The following is a 15,289-nucleotide window of genomic DNA, read 5'->3' as shown; positions in this document are numbered from 1 at the left end:
AGAGGCAAATCAACTGTGAAAAGTAATAGTTTATTTTCATAAAACACTTAACAAAACATTTCAAAGTAATATTCTTTCAGTAACCTTATCTATCTTAAGAAAAAGAATGTATTTATCACTATTTACAAGTGCACTAGTGGTGCATGAATTAGTTTGCCGAGCTTTATATCTGTCTGCAATGATTGTTTTACCAGCAAATTAATGTGGTATTGCTACTAAAAACAAATGGCTAAAATAAAAAAAAACAACAACAGGACACTTACAGCTGTCAAAGCTGTAAACACAGTATGTACAAGTATGAATGAACAGGAATCTAACCATACACATTTTTTTTCTAGTATTCTTTATACTGAAGGAAGTAATGCAGACAATTCTAAACTACTTCTGAGTTTAAACCATGTCATGATGATCCATAGAAAGCTGATAGGAAAGTAATAATTAAAATTTAATCATGGTTCGATTCAAAATATTTCAAGAATTGTCTTAAAAAGGCATATTTAGTCTGAAACATCTATATTTGGGAACATTATCACATATGATCAGAAATTGAAAATCTAAATGAAATGAAATTTTATGCCTTATTATAATATAACGTTCGCTATGCAAAGCAGGTTTAAAACTGCAGTTTCTACCAACTATTTTTTTTTCAAGCATCCAAAGTATCAGTCCAATAAAGCTTTCAAAATACCATTCAAAACAGCCAGTAATTTCCAAGACAAAGCATTTTTTCTTGATATGATCTGCAAACATTCACCACACACACCACTTTTATACCAACACACACTTTGCTCCAAACCAATTATTTATTGGTTGACTTCTTGACATCTTTGATGTTCTTCTTGTCTTTCCCATCTTTCTTGTCTCCACTGTCTCCTGGCTTCTCCTCTGCCTTCTTTTCCTTGATTGGCTCTTTGCCTTCATTTTTCTCAGCATCTCTATTCTGAACCTGAGTACAAATGTTTCACTTCTTTAAAATGTGTACATTTTTCTGATTTGATAACAAATGGATGCAAAAAATAGTTCAGAGCAATTGAAGAATACTTGGTACAAATCATTATCATGTATTATGTTTAAAAAAAACAACATACACTTTTTTTTTTCTAGTACTCGAAAACTAACAAAACCATACATTTTTAGAAAAAAAATTGGATGGGCTAGCTTATTTTTTAAAATCTAAATTTTTATGTTTTAAATATAGTTGTTACTATTAAAATAGTATTCAAAGCAGCCTCTTTTGCAAGTGGAAAAAAAAAAATCAAACTAAACCAAATTAATTTAGTGATATAAAAATAACATGATAAAATTCCTTGCCAAATTATTTGCTATAGTATACATACACCTTACAGCATCAATTTTAGTAGCTTTTTTTAACACACATCTAAAATTAAGAAAAAAAAAATCTCCAGATGCTACAGAAAGTTTCTGGGTTATATGTTCACAATTGTAGTGGGGGAAATGTATGAAGTATTTTTAGTGGACCAATAGAAACTTGTGACTAAAGGGCAATAATTTGTGACACTAAAAACTTACTTTATTATTAATAAGATTATGTAGTGCCATGATAGATCGTACAAGAGATGCCAAATACACTACACTCATCTGGTCATTGGTGCTAACTGTTAAGGAGTGGACCAGTTCAGGTACTCCAACATCAGGAAGAAGGTTAAATACATCCTGAAAGAAATTCAACAGTAAATTAACTGGTGTAATTATTGACTGCAATTAACTGGTGTAACTATTGACTGCAATTAATCTTTCTAACTAATCTAATACTAATGATTTTTAGCGGCCCTGAAAGGGGAAAAGATGCTATTAATTTTGTGTGGCCTGTCTGTCAGTCCGTCCCGTTTAGATATTGGAAACTAGAAGACAAAATGAAAATCATGATATTTTAGATCATTCAAAGTTCTGATGCAACAGCTACTTTATTCTTTTCCGAAAGTGAACTATCTAATTTTTTAAATTATCTACGCAAGCAGATTTAAAATTGGTACAAAAAATTTGCATCTAAGGTCACAATGGAAAAAGTATCAATGGATCATTATAAAATAGATTTTCCATTTATTGACTAACTCATGGAATAGAATACTGATTCAAATGTTTTTAAAAAAGAATTTTAATCTCACTTTGTTTTAGTTATAAGTTGAAAAAAAAAACTAACTACTTTTATAGCGCATAGTTTTGACATATCCTTATTATAGGGGTCTACACTTGACAGTCTAAATAAGACTAAATAGAGCCCAGATCTAGATAAATTTATAATATATATATATATATATATATTATAAATGTATTAATAATTTCAACAAACTTTTAATTATTAAGGCAATAACTTATCTTCTGGCAGCTTAGGGGTCCAGATTTATTTATTATGTAAACAGTAGTATCACATTAAGAAATGAATCAGATATGAACAGCAAAGTATACCATTACCCATTAACAAAAGGCCTACTATTCCTGATTATAACATTGGCCTAGGTCTAGTAATTTTAGGATGTGTAAGGTCATACGAGTTCTAGTCTAGATATAGACTAGTAGATTCTATATCTATTTCAATTCTAGATATAAACTTAGATCTATTTCTAGATCTAGACTTAGAGATCTAGTTCCAGATCTAGACTTAGATCTAGTTCCAGATCTAGACTTAGATCTAGTTCCAGATCTAGATACTAGACTTAGATCTTGAATCTAGATTTAGATCAAGAACTAGGTCTAGTTTGTGTGACAAATGACAATGGAGATATTAATTTTTATTTGCAAGGGGAAAGTCTTCTCAAGTCATTTGTACACAACTGTAGCTAGCTCACTACCTAAAGTAATCTAGGTCAAGAATTTTTTTTTTTTCGTGTTGCCAATTTATCTATTTACTACATGTAACATGTTATTAATTTTGAATGTATGGATAAGGTTAATAATTATTATTTTAAAAAATATAAGTGTACGCTAAATGAATATATGGAGATGCTGTGGCTGAGAGGTAAATCACATGGAACCAGAAGTCCTGTGCTAGAATTCTGGTGAAGACTCTCAGTGGACCACAAACTGTCTTTGTAACCTTGTTTAAAATGTAAATTATCAAATAAAATAAAATGTTTACCAAAATTAAAACATTTTCAAAATGTGATGACTTTTCAAAGGAAAATATTAAATTTATTTTTAATATGGTATAGATAAAATGAGTTTAATGTACCTGTATCTTTTATTACTAATTGTATATAGACAATTAAAAGGCTAACATTTAATAAATACAAATATAGTTTTGAAAATATTACAATAGTAAAATGTTTTAAAAGAGAATTTTTTTTTTAAATTTTATTTGTAGCATTGTATTAGAAGACACAACAGATAACACCAACAAACCTGTAGCTGATAAATAATTTGATGGTTGATGGGAAGATGACCATCAGCTACACTCTTCAAATAATTTCCTATATCATTCATATGAGAGTGAAGACCTTTAAGCCCCATAAGCTGTGCTGTGATTTGTTGAGATAATGTCCCTACTGTGGTGTCTTTGATATCCCTAAAATAAACAATTTCAACCAATCAGCATAAATTACTGCTGAGTCTGTATCATCTAAAGGCTGAATAATTTAAAATTGAAATACATTAGTGAAAAAAGTAAAGTTCCCCTTTCAGACTGTGGGTGTCATGTTGCCAGCACTGCACTGCAAGTTGGTTATTAAATCCTTTAGTAACTTTGAAGTTAAGAGTGATAGTAATGCTATTTCAAAATAATCATTTCTACTTTTAGCACATTCAAAGGATTTGCATGATTTTTTTTTTCTTCTCTAGCTTTATTTTGTTTTTATTTCACACTAACCTACAAAACTGATTTTGAAAAAATTATTAAATGCCAATGTTAATGATTTAAAAGTAATAATGATGGGGTAAATGATGAGAGTACTGGAGTCTGATATTGATTATAATGATGTTGAAGATGAACTCAACTCTGGATCTACAGTCCCACTGGAAGTGGAATGCAACTACATCTAATGTGGTCTTGCAGCAATATAAACTCTGTTAGCCTGTTCAATATCTAAAGATGATGCTCATCACTATTATGACTAGTTCTCTCATATAATGCCTGATGACTTTTTTTTTTCCAGTCCATTAGACAATATGGACTGTGCTTAAGAAAAATAGGTAGTTCTGCAACTTTTTTTTATAAAGAGGTGGTTAGTTAGTCGCTGAAAACTGCTTAGTGGGTCGATCCTATTCTAACTTGTACATGAAAATATTTTCTATTTCAAGACTTGAACTAAAGAAAACTCTAGCAACCCTAATAAACTTGTGCTTCTAGGGGTGGGACACAACTGTCTTGAATCCCCAAGTACCTCAATAAATGTTCTACTCCAACCTCCTCTGCTTCTTCAGCACCGATCTCACTGGGAACATGATCAAATGTTTTACTGGTTGGAGTTCCATCCTGCCAACAAACAAACAATAAATCTTGACAAACATTGTGCATTGCCATATTTAAATAAAGATTAACTTTACAAAACAATAACTTTTTCCAGAGCTGATGAATTTGATATTTAATATTTTGGATTTTTGGCACATCTACACAATTTAGGCCATGTTGTTACTTCCCCTTTATAGGCCAAATACTAAGAGTTACACAACTGAGGTATTAAAAATAAGGTCCACTCACAGCTCAAATAGTAAAAATTTAAATAATCTAATAATGATCTGTTGTAAATATAAAACTATAAAATAAACTAACAAGTGAATGAAAATTAAGTGTAGTACTAAATGTACTTTAAGTGGTAAATAGCATATTCTTTATAATTATTATAATTAAGGCTTAATCTCACATGATGCTATTTATACAATTATTCGACATAGGAAACAACCAGCACAAGGGCCTGGCTCAGAACTTACATCATGAATTTCCTCAACAGAAATGTATGCCTCAGTTGGGAGACCAAGCTCTTTTGGTTTGGCATCAATAACCACCAATACCTAGTTCGAAACAAAAGCAAAGTGTTAGTACTTCATTCAAAGTAATTTCAAGTTAACTAACTGATATACAATACAAATTGGAAGACATTTTGACTCACAGAGTTGGGATTATAGTGCCGGACTAATTCATTAATAGCAATGTCATTAGGATGAAGCTTAGGTCCAGTGTGATACCAGCCTACTATTCTTTCACGAGCTGAAAAGAACAATTTTATCTCAAGAATACAAAAAAAATAATAGTGTCTCAAATTTCATAAATTACATTAAGAAACTTAATCATCAATTATCCCTTTTTAATTTTTTTCTCAGATTAATAAAATAATATTATCTCATAATTAATTAGAAAAAAATAAAAAGTAGTTTCCTTTAACTCTTTCTCTCCATCGTTGATTTGACCCGATTCAATTAAATTAATTTTTGGTTTTATAGACAATAATTTGTGTTATATAAAAAGAGCATGTATTCTCCTATAATTCTATATCAAAAGTAACATTTTCTGATTACTAACAAAAATGTTATTGAACTTTAATCATAATAGGGTAGAATGTACAAATGTGAAAAACAAACAATTCTTTGTCAGAACATGGAAAATTAATAGGAATTAATTACAGGATTACTAACAAAAATGTTATTGAACTTTAATCATAACAGGGTAGAATGTACAAATGTGAAAAACAAACAATTCTCTGTCAAAACATGGAAAATTAATTACGGAGATTAAGAATTAAATTACATCTTCAAAAAAATAAAAAAAACACTAAAAAGAGGGAACATACCATTGACTTTTTTAAACATTCCATACATGTTTTCTAGATAATCATGATCAAGGAACCACACAGATCTATCTTTATCATCTTCATCAAAGGGCACTGAAAGTTTAATTTTAATCATCAAGTAAAAATGTAACAAAAACATGTTTAGGTTACTATAGCATTGCATTTGCCTTTCACAAAATACAATTATGAAGGGTTTGTTTAGACTGTAAGAGTAAAGCCTGTGTAAATTAAGTCAAAACAAAGATAATTAACATTGATAAAGCCCATTACAGATGTAATTATGCTACATGTGCCTGAAATGTCTCTCACACTTAGGTATGGTCCTTACTATCTTCTTATTTTTGACATTTTATTTTTGATCTGCTGCTCTTTTTACTATGAGAAAGTGAGTACTAAAGATGCAATCTGAATGCACTTCTGTAGCTCAGAATTCAGGAAATCTCCCTGCTGGCTAATTGGGGTGGTGTGGAAAGGAAGCACTTTTTTCTATTTGTCAAGTTAGCACCACCAAAAGGTTCAGAAACACTGTCCTACAGTTTTAATGTTAGGTTTGTATACTATAACAGTAGTAATGGATTTACACCCATGTATGAAAATTTTTAATACTGAATGCCAAATAAAGTTACAATGATTTGTTTAGTTCATCAATATTTACATTCTAAACAAGTGGAGTTCATAAATATAAATGAAATCACATTTGTAAGCAAGAAATTTACTACGAATACTAGATCTAGATCTAGTAATCATCTTCTTTTATGAAGTAACGTCTGTATTATATAAGATAGATCTACTATTAAATTTCTTAATTAATAAGTAGATTCATGCTCTACGAAACTCAATTCCAATTTTGATGAATTTTTTAACAGGGGGTGTGTCTCGCTGACTGAGCGAGCGAGACGCTCTCATCTTAAATGCTCACTCTAGGCCTCTAGGCAGTCTAGGTCAAAATGCCAGAAAAATAATCATAACTTTCTAACTGTTCAACTTAAAGTCATAATTTATACACCATTGGAAAGTTCTTTCAAAACTATTCAAAGTATTCTAATGGTATACTAACGAAAAATTCTTAAATTGATTTTTCAAAGACAAATTTTTTATTTCACCTCCCTAGTCCCTACTAGGTTACTAGGTTAAGGTAGGCTAGACTCTATTATTATTATAGAAAGAGTGTCTGAACTGTCTGTCAGTAATAGCTCTAGATCTATATTTAGATCTATATTCTAATTAATCTAGCATTGGTCTAGATCTAGATGTCTAGAATTGATTCTATTGTTTAGTAACTTATTAGATCTACATCTAGATCTATATTAGTATATACTTACCTGCGAAACTATTGGAGACATCCAAAATTCCTTGCCGGTTAGATCCAAGAAGTACTCCTACAACTCTTTTTACATTCCCGACTTTACCCATACGATTAAAATGATCCACAACACTTAACAATACAAGAGGGTGAACAACAACCTTGCTAATCTTGTGGTGATCTGTGGGAGACATTATTAGATCTAGAATATATTCTTAACTAGTCTAGTCCTAATCTAGTTTAGATTTTCCACTGTTTTTGTCTTTGTAGATGACTACACGATTTTGAAACAATGGCGTCAGTGAACATCCGGTTTCCCTTAGTTTAGGCAGAGCACAGAAAGTAGTAATGTGTTACATATACGTAAAATATCACGTTGTAGATCTTATTAATCGTATATGTGAGGTTGGGAATAATTTAAAAAAAACAAAAGAAACAATATTTTCCCGATAAATCTAATCTATTAAAATAACTGGTAATCAAATAACATAAATATTATTAAAAATAACATTTTAACTATGTTACAATAATGTATACATTTTTAAAAAATGGATCATTAGCCAAAAAATATGTTTACGATTGCTAGGCAATGGCGGCGCTTAGCGAATCTGAAAAAGTAAAATTTATCTCATAAAATACATTTCCCAAAACAGAAGACCTATCCTATAAAGACCTAAACAACTACTTCAAATACCTTACTAACTAGATCTAGTCCACAGTATTATCTAGATCTAGTCTAGATTCTAATTATTGCTATGGAAAAAGAAATAGACGATAACGCCGTCAACGACCCGAACCAGAACCAACAAAGTCAGAGAATTCCCAGAGAGCTTTTACACGATCAACAGCAACGATTATCACACAAACACATCAAAACACTTACTTTTTTGCAACATGTTGCGAAAGAAAACAAAGCATTGAAAGACAGAATATCCTTTCTAGAGGTAGATCTAGAAGTAAACCTATAACTATATATCATCAAATGTCTTGAAATGTAATGTAACTAATATTGTCTAGAGGTAGACCTAGACCTAGAACTCAGTAGAACTAAACCTATGCCTATATCAGTAAAATTTCCCCTTTCAGACCTAGTGGTCTATAGGGCAGATGATGTAAAGGTAATCTGTTTCTCTGGCCCTTATTGTTAACGAGGGTGTCATGTGGCCAGCACATTGGCTACAACCAACCACCTTTACTTTTCCCAGACTAATGTGACAAATATCAGGTACCCATTAGAGCTGGATGAACTCAGATATTCCCAGAAGTCCCAGTCTTCACCAGAATTTAAACCCCGATTGAGAAGCCAAGCACTTTACCGCTCAGCCACAGCGCCTCCATCTATATCAGTACATGTCAGGGAATGTAATTTACTAATATTGTAACCAGCGGCCATTGGTAAATATGATTATATGAACTCTCATTCTGTAAATTACCATTGTAATGTTTATAAATAATCTATACTTATGGACACTGATTATCAATTATTGTCTTCATTATGAAGACAAGGAACAGTGAATCTTATAGCTGGATTACACATACTCAGCTATCACTTATATATTTTATCTCTTTTGATACAGACAATGGTAGACATAAAGCCTTTATAGGCCAAGGTTTTTATTTATGTTTTCTTTTCACCACGGCCTGGTTATATGGTATGTGCAATGGACTGCTGTTCAGTCATCTCGATGGTCCCAGGTTCATACCTGCCTGCTGCCATCTCCCCTCATCCTGTAGGAGACTAGGATGTAGATTATCTAAAATTCTGAAGGAACATGTTTAAAAAAATCATCTTTGAACATTTTTAAATTATCTAAAACTTAAACTTGGAACAAAGTTTAAATAGTATCAATGGTGATGGAAATAGGATCAATCTTCCTCTCTCTAGTATGAACTAAACGAGTATGAAGGTTGTACATCCTACCACTTCAGAGATCAGAGATGGATTGAGGTAAAAGCTAGACAAGTATGCAGCCTTTCACCTTACGTTTAATGGATAAGGAGGGCCGGGGGATACTTTCATGGGAATAAATAATAAGTTATTAAGGTGTGTTTATATTCAACTCCCCTTCTCTATCAAGAACCAAAAGAGTTTGGTGATACTTATGGGAGGCCTCACGCTGGGCAGTATTATCCACATTCTCTGACTTGTAAAAGTTTAATAAGATGACATCTTTTTGTAATTTTACATTTTTTGAATTAATATATAAAGAAAAATTTTATTTTTGTAAAATAATCATTTCAATTCATTTGACATTTTCTAAAAAAAAATCATTCTTTTTTTTTCTTTGTTGCTTTTTCTGATCTTAATCTCAAGTATAGTTCAGTTTTGAATAAACTACAATCTTATGTTTAAATAGCTTAAAATACTCAATACCCACTCATCATTTTTACTATCACATCCTTTTTTTTGTCTTCAGAATTTATTTATTCATTTTTGTCCATTGAAATAATTGTACACCCATTCTCAGATCAAGTTGAAACTTTAAATAATTATTAATTGGACCTAACAAAACATGAATCAGTTATAAAATTAAGCAATTAGCCATTTAATTATTGGTAATTAATTATATTGTTAAAATCAAAAAGGGAAATAACTTTTAAATCATTAAGTGATTTATTTGTATGTGCAGAGTTCTTTATGTTCTGCTTGTTTTGAAATAATACTTGTTTTTTTTCCCCCACATATTACCTGGAAGCCCACAAAGTTACATTGAACTAAAAATGAATGGTTTGTAACTATTGATGCTTTTTTTTTTTTTCATTTAGGAAAGCCTAGAAAATTATAAGAGTCACCATGGTGATATTGGGTTTGTCAACAATAGTAATGAGGAACTTCAGATTATTAAGGAAGCTTATTTGGCCAGCACTGAAGAAATTAAAAAACTTTCTTCAAAACACAGTAATGAGGTGCAGAAACTTTACAAATGTATTTGAAAATGTTGACATTAAATATTTCATTGTATATTTTTATTGCCTAAAATATTTTTTTTCTTTGTTCCCAATATAATATAATCTAAACCTAGACATTCAAGACAACAATATAAATTTAATAAATATTATTTTATATCTCAATCTCTTTTATTGCCATAAAAAAACAAAACAATAAAAAATATAAAAAGATTTAAGTGTTGATACTCATTTTGTTTGTGCTTATAATGGCTTGTGATGATAGAAGAGTAATTAGAATCAACCTAGGTTAGGGTTTAGGACTCCTAAGACATTTTTGAGCTTAAATGGGTAGTTATCATAACTTTTACTAGATAGGCACTCTGGTCAGATTAACTCATGTCTATTCTCAACCAGGTCACAGAAGGAATAGGAATTCTTAATATTTTGCTATATACAGAGATGGCACATTAAATTGTACTTCACTTCTTTTAATTGGCTTAACTGCATGTGCTTACTCTTGAAATATTTTACTTATAAATAGTTCACTTGGACCCCTTTCATTAGTATATATAAGTTTATTTGATCTAACACAAGAATCTCAGTTCTTAAATAAAGACCTTTATAGAACTTTTAAATATAGATATAGTTAATAAAAAAACAACTTTTTACAAATAATACAGATAGTGAGAATTCAAGATGAAAAATCTGAATTGGAAAGAAAATTGAAAGAACAAATTCTTAAGGTAAAAAATAATTTATGATTTATGATTAAAACATCACAGATTAGTTTTTAGTTTTGTTGATAAATATAGAAGAAGATTATAGAAATGATTTAAATAAAGATTATAATTAATGATTTTTTTATTGCTCTATTAATTTGTAATTTTTAGATGCACCATGAAATAGAAGCACTTAAAGCAGCCAACAATGATTTGAGGGACACTGTAGCTGAAGAAAATCAAACTGAGACGAAACAAGAAGTACAGGTGTTATACATATTCTGTTTTCATAATGAGTGAACTCCTTATTTTTAACATTAAAACTACACTTTTCTAAAATAATGTCAGTATAATCATTCACTGATGGTAAGAAATTTAAATTTAAAGCTACATTAAATTATGTAAATACACAACAAAAAATACTTTGTGTTAACTGGTATTTACTTTACAGCATCAAACAAATGTAATAAAGGCTTTTGTCTGCTTAAGATTTTTTTTTTATTTGAAGCATTAGACAAGATAAGTCATAATACTTTTAGTTTGGTAGTTTCCAATTAATATGAAAGTTAAAGTTGATTCAATTAAATTTTAACTACTTAAAAAATCAAGTTAAAAGTATACTTAAACATGAATGAATATAAATAATGAATTCTTTTGCTCAGATTTATCCCATTAAGCTTTTTTACTTCTGACCATTCAAGAATCTAAAATTAATACTTTAGAACTTCAATAAACTGGCCAACATGCCTTGTATAAGATTTTCACTTGCTATATCTGGCCATTTTGTTTCTATAATATAGCTTGCAGTATCAGTTTAATTATAAACATTTAAAAAGTAGCTTAGTTAAAGCCTTTTAAAAAAAAAATGAACTAACACATGGATGTAATCATCTTCTTTTTTGAAGTAACGTCTGTATTATATAAGATAAGATAAGATATTATTTGTTTCTGTTATTTTACCCAATAGGAAATTCTGAAACAAAATGCAATGTTAGAAAACCAGAATGAAGAACTAAGAAATGAACTAGAAAGTTTGAGAGAAGACCTTCACATTATTCAGTCCAAGCAGGGAAGTGAAATGACAAAACTACATGATTTGAAAGAGGAAAATAAATTATTGAAACAAAATTTGCAAGAAATACAACAAATATCCAAGGAAACAGAATTTAGACTTGATAAGGCATTAAAAGAACTTTCAGACAGGTCTAAAACTGAGGTAACATTGCAGAAACATTTTTAAAAAACTTTAACCTACAAAACCTTGAATTGTTTGTGTTAGTTCGACACTACGGTTTTGTCACAAAAATGTTTGTTAAATGATTAACATGCTTTAGATGTTCCTTTAGCCTTGAATTTAATTAACTTCCTAGTCCAAACCTTCCATTAAATGATGGGGGATGGCAGCAGACAGGGTATGAATCCGGGATAATTGAGACGAATGAATGACAGTCCAGTGCGCATAGCGCACAATCAGGCAGCCAATTATAAAAATACACACACACATAATATATATACATACATATATTTATTGAATATATATATGATATATACAGTATGTACATAAATTAAAAGCTTTTATTTTTATTATACACAATGAAACTTTCTATTTGGCATAATAAATTTACAAGATAATTTTTTTCTTTAAATGGATAAAATTTAATAACTTACTTACTTAAGCCCTCCTCTGTCGTTCAGTGCATAGGGTGGCAAGCTCTCTTATGGCCACTTCCAAAGCCTATTCCCAACTGATGCCCATGGATTTTAGGTCTTATAAAAAGGGTGCAACACCATGTTATACGTAGACTGACTTGCTTAATTGTTTTACATTTTTCATGTTTATAACAATTAATTATTGTTTTTATCTTTTTATATTTGAAAACAGCTATACAAAATTATATTTTTTTAATTTCATTAATGCATTTAAAAAAAATAGCCAATAGATTATTATTGAAGGTTTCAAGACATGGATATTAATGAAGTTTAGCTAAATTAAAAAAAAAATCTTATCACTGGTTTTGTATTTTAGTAGGCCTAGTTACTAGCCTTTCCTTTAACTGCCTTCTACCTTAACTAATTATATTAGATGCCTGGTGGTATGTGCTCTTGACTGTTGTCACAATGGTTCCAGGTTCAAACCGTGTCATCCCCTAATATCTTGTGGAATGTTTTGGTTAGGATTTAATAATATTCAATTATGAAGGATCAGAGCTGCAGACAAAAGCATAAAAACTTAAATCTGTTTAAAAGTCATTAGTTATATAGTATGAAAAAAAAGAACAAAATTTTAGATGACTTTAATATTTCATTTGAATTAACTTAGGATCCATAAACAATCTTTGTACCAAAATGCCTCATTGTGATGAATCAAAACAAATAAATAGAAAGAAAACTATATGGAGAGCTCCCTGATTTGGAAACCACTGCGCAGTTCATCTCATGTATTGGTCTAGTCATATGAACACTCCAACATAACAATGAGAACGATGAAGAAGAAGAAGAAACAAATAATGCTATTTTATAAAAATCCTTTTCAATATGAACTTGTTGTTAACTGGAAGTGATTGTAAAAATTAGGCATAAATTAAATTTATGTTCATTTTTTCATAATTAATAGTTTGAAAAAAAATTAAGATTCTTTAGAATATTTAGTTGTGTATTATATGCTACAATAATTAATTTAAGTTACTTAGGTTAAAAATATAATTATTTTTTATGAAAAAAATTATTAAAATGTTTAAGTAAACATCTGATATACAAAGAACATTGGCAATCAAATACTTTTACAAAGCTTATATCATATCACTCTATCTTTCTGACTGGCAAACACACTATTTCTCCCACATCCTTTCTTGAGTTACGTTGAAAGTTTAAATATCTTTTGTAGCTAACAAAATATGAATCATTTAAAAAATTAATTAGTCAATTAATTATTGGTAATTAATTATTCTGATATCAAAAAGGAAAATAGCTTATACATTATTGAAATATAAATTGTAAAAGTGAGTTCTTCCTCATAGATAGGCTTTGTTTTATAAAAAAAAATATTTTTATATTTTGTTTCTTTAACCCTATAATGTTAAGGTTTTACAGTGTAGATTTAGATTATTTTTTATTACACTTAAGACATGCTCATTGTCTACTGAAATTGAACATATTATGATTCAAAATAGATTTTATTTAAGATAGACTGCATAACTTTATTAAGACATTTTTAAAATAATGGAACACACATTATATTACAATTGACTATTATACAGAAAATCAACTCATTAATAAAATATATTACTTAAGTTTCTGTTCTATTTTTTTTTAAACAGGAACAAGAGACAAGCATGATTGAAAAGCTCCATGAGAAAGTTGAAAACTTACAGCTGGAATATCAGCAGAGACTTCAGTTTGAAGCTCAGATGAAGCAAGACTTCCATGAGCTGCAAAGCCTGAAAGATGATTTAATGAAATGCAATGCTCAATTGCAGACTGAACTTGAGAACTTGCTAAGTGAATATGGTCAGCTGGCGCTGGATTACAACAAGCTCAAGAAACATTTCAAGCAGATGGAGGACCAAAAATCGTTTAAAGATTTTGTTCTATTAAAGCGTGAAGTGAATATTTTGAGAGATGAGAATGACTTTCTAAAATTAAAGACCAGACCAGATGTTCTCATGCTAAAGGAAGAAGCACCACCACATCCTCCATCTATACCAAAGAAAAAAGCTTCCCTTGATGGAACTAGAAACAGAGCCAAAAAATGTTTAGCGATCACATCTGATATTAATAGCACATAAAAAAAAAGAACCTAATATGGTCATTAAGTAAGCTTTCATACAGATCCTCTTAAGCTTTATGGTACAGTCATGAAATATTGATGCACCAAAAATGCATTCAAGTTAGAAAACTGCTATACAGTCATAAAAATTTGTTAGATTACAGTATTATTCAGTCAAAATTTAATAACTTATAATGTCACACAGATAATTTAGTTCCTTGAACCAAAATTAAGAAGTGAAGAAAACAAAGTGTCATTGTCAAAATAAGAAATGTCCCCAATTACAAACATGAGACAAGAATGCTTTCACTCCCCTGACAGTTTATTGAATCAAAGTCTAGAGCTCATTGCCTCTACACTGCTATACCATATCTAAAAATAGATTACAATGTCTCTATAATTACATTAATTTGTTTTCATATAAACATTTTGTTAATTGCTCTGTTACATATATTTTTTTATAACCTAAATTGTGTGTCATAGGTAATTGATATGATGTAGGGCTATGTAAAAAAAAAAGTTGAAGCTTTGATGTATAAATATAGCTTTGTAACTTTGACATGTCCAGAAATTTAGCATTGTAGAACGGGAAATAAATTGTCTCTGACAGTTCAAAGTGTGTATACATTTTTTTGACGCACCCTGTATATGTATATATATTGAATCAAAAGTGAATTGTGGAAAGGTTGATATAATAAAAGATGAAAAATTAGATTTAAACATTGTAATTTTAATTGTTGGTTCATTTGGTTAATTTAAACATTTTAAACTTATTAAACCCCATGATTTATTTATATCTAATAACTGTTATTACAATCAGTAATGATTTAGTCTAGCTCTATACCAAAATTTTGAGCACTTACTATGCAGT

At 29.7% G+C, this 15,289-nt stretch overlaps 2 protein-coding genes across 2 annotated transcripts; one reads left to right on the top strand and one right to left on the bottom strand.

Annotated features, from left to right (window-relative positions):
• Positions 1–11: 11 nt before the first annotated feature.
• LOC106061235 (26S proteasome non-ATPase regulatory subunit 7-like) lies at positions 12–7,363 on the bottom strand. Its single transcript, XM_013219306.2, has 8 exons — positions 7,064–7,363; positions 5,742–5,834; positions 5,064–5,161; positions 4,885–4,965; positions 4,338–4,429; positions 3,361–3,523; positions 1,531–1,674; positions 12–946 (listed from the first exon to the last, which is right to left on the bottom strand). The coding sequence occupies exons 1-8, from the start codon at positions 7,236–7,238 to the stop codon at positions 800–802; spliced, it is 993 nt and encodes a 330-aa protein (XP_013074760.1). The 5' UTR covers positions 7,239–7,363; the 3' UTR covers positions 12–799.
• A 239-nt stretch (positions 7,364–7,602) lies between these two features.
• LOC106061234 (myosin heavy chain, clone 203-like) lies at positions 7,603–15,130 on the top strand. Its single transcript, XM_013219305.2, has 6 exons — positions 7,603–7,988; positions 9,811–9,951; positions 10,614–10,676; positions 10,824–10,919; positions 11,620–11,868; positions 13,970–15,130. The coding sequence occupies exons 1-6, from the start codon at positions 7,800–7,802 to the stop codon at positions 14,435–14,437; spliced, it is 1,206 nt and encodes a 401-aa protein (XP_013074759.2). The 5' UTR covers positions 7,603–7,799; the 3' UTR covers positions 14,438–15,130.
• Positions 15,131–15,289: the final 159 nt, after the last annotated feature.

Source organism: Biomphalaria glabrata, chromosome 7 (assembly GCF_947242115.1).
Source record: "Biomphalaria glabrata chromosome 7, xgBioGlab47.1, whole genome shotgun sequence".
NCBI classification, from domain to species: Eukaryota; Metazoa; Mollusca; class Gastropoda; family Planorbidae; genus Biomphalaria; species Biomphalaria glabrata.
Note: the sequence above shows the minus strand (reverse complement) of the source record. Positions and strands in the feature narration are given on the sequence as shown.

What these genes read in the sequence shown, in the direction of transcription:
- LOC106061235 (XM_013219306.2), bottom strand. Translation starts at nt 7,238, where the DNA reads ATGTCTCCCACAGATCACCACAAGATTAGCAAGGTTGTTGTTCACCCT. An exon ending in CTGTTGAGGAAATTCATGAT is followed by an intron (nt 4,430 to 4,884) that starts GTAAGTTCTGAG and finishes GTTTGTTGGCAG; the next exon opens with GATGGAACTCCAACCAGTAA. An exon ending in ATAATCTTATTAATAATAAA is followed by an intron (nt 947 to 1,530) that starts GTAAGTTTTTAG and finishes ATTTGTACTCAG; the next exon opens with GTTCAGAATAGAGATGCTGA.
- LOC106061234 (XM_013219305.2), top strand. Translation starts at nt 7,800, where the DNA reads ATGGAAAAAGAAATAGACGATAACGCCGTCAACGACCCGAACCAGAAC. An exon ending in TGAAAGAACAAATTCTTAAG is followed by an intron (nt 10,677 to 10,823) that starts GTAAAAAATAAT and finishes TGTAATTTTTAG; the next exon opens with ATGCACCATGAAATAGAAGC. An exon ending in AGACGAAACAAGAAGTACAG is followed by an intron (nt 10,920 to 11,619) that starts GTGTTATACATA and finishes TTTACCCAATAG; the next exon opens with GAAATTCTGAAACAAAATGC.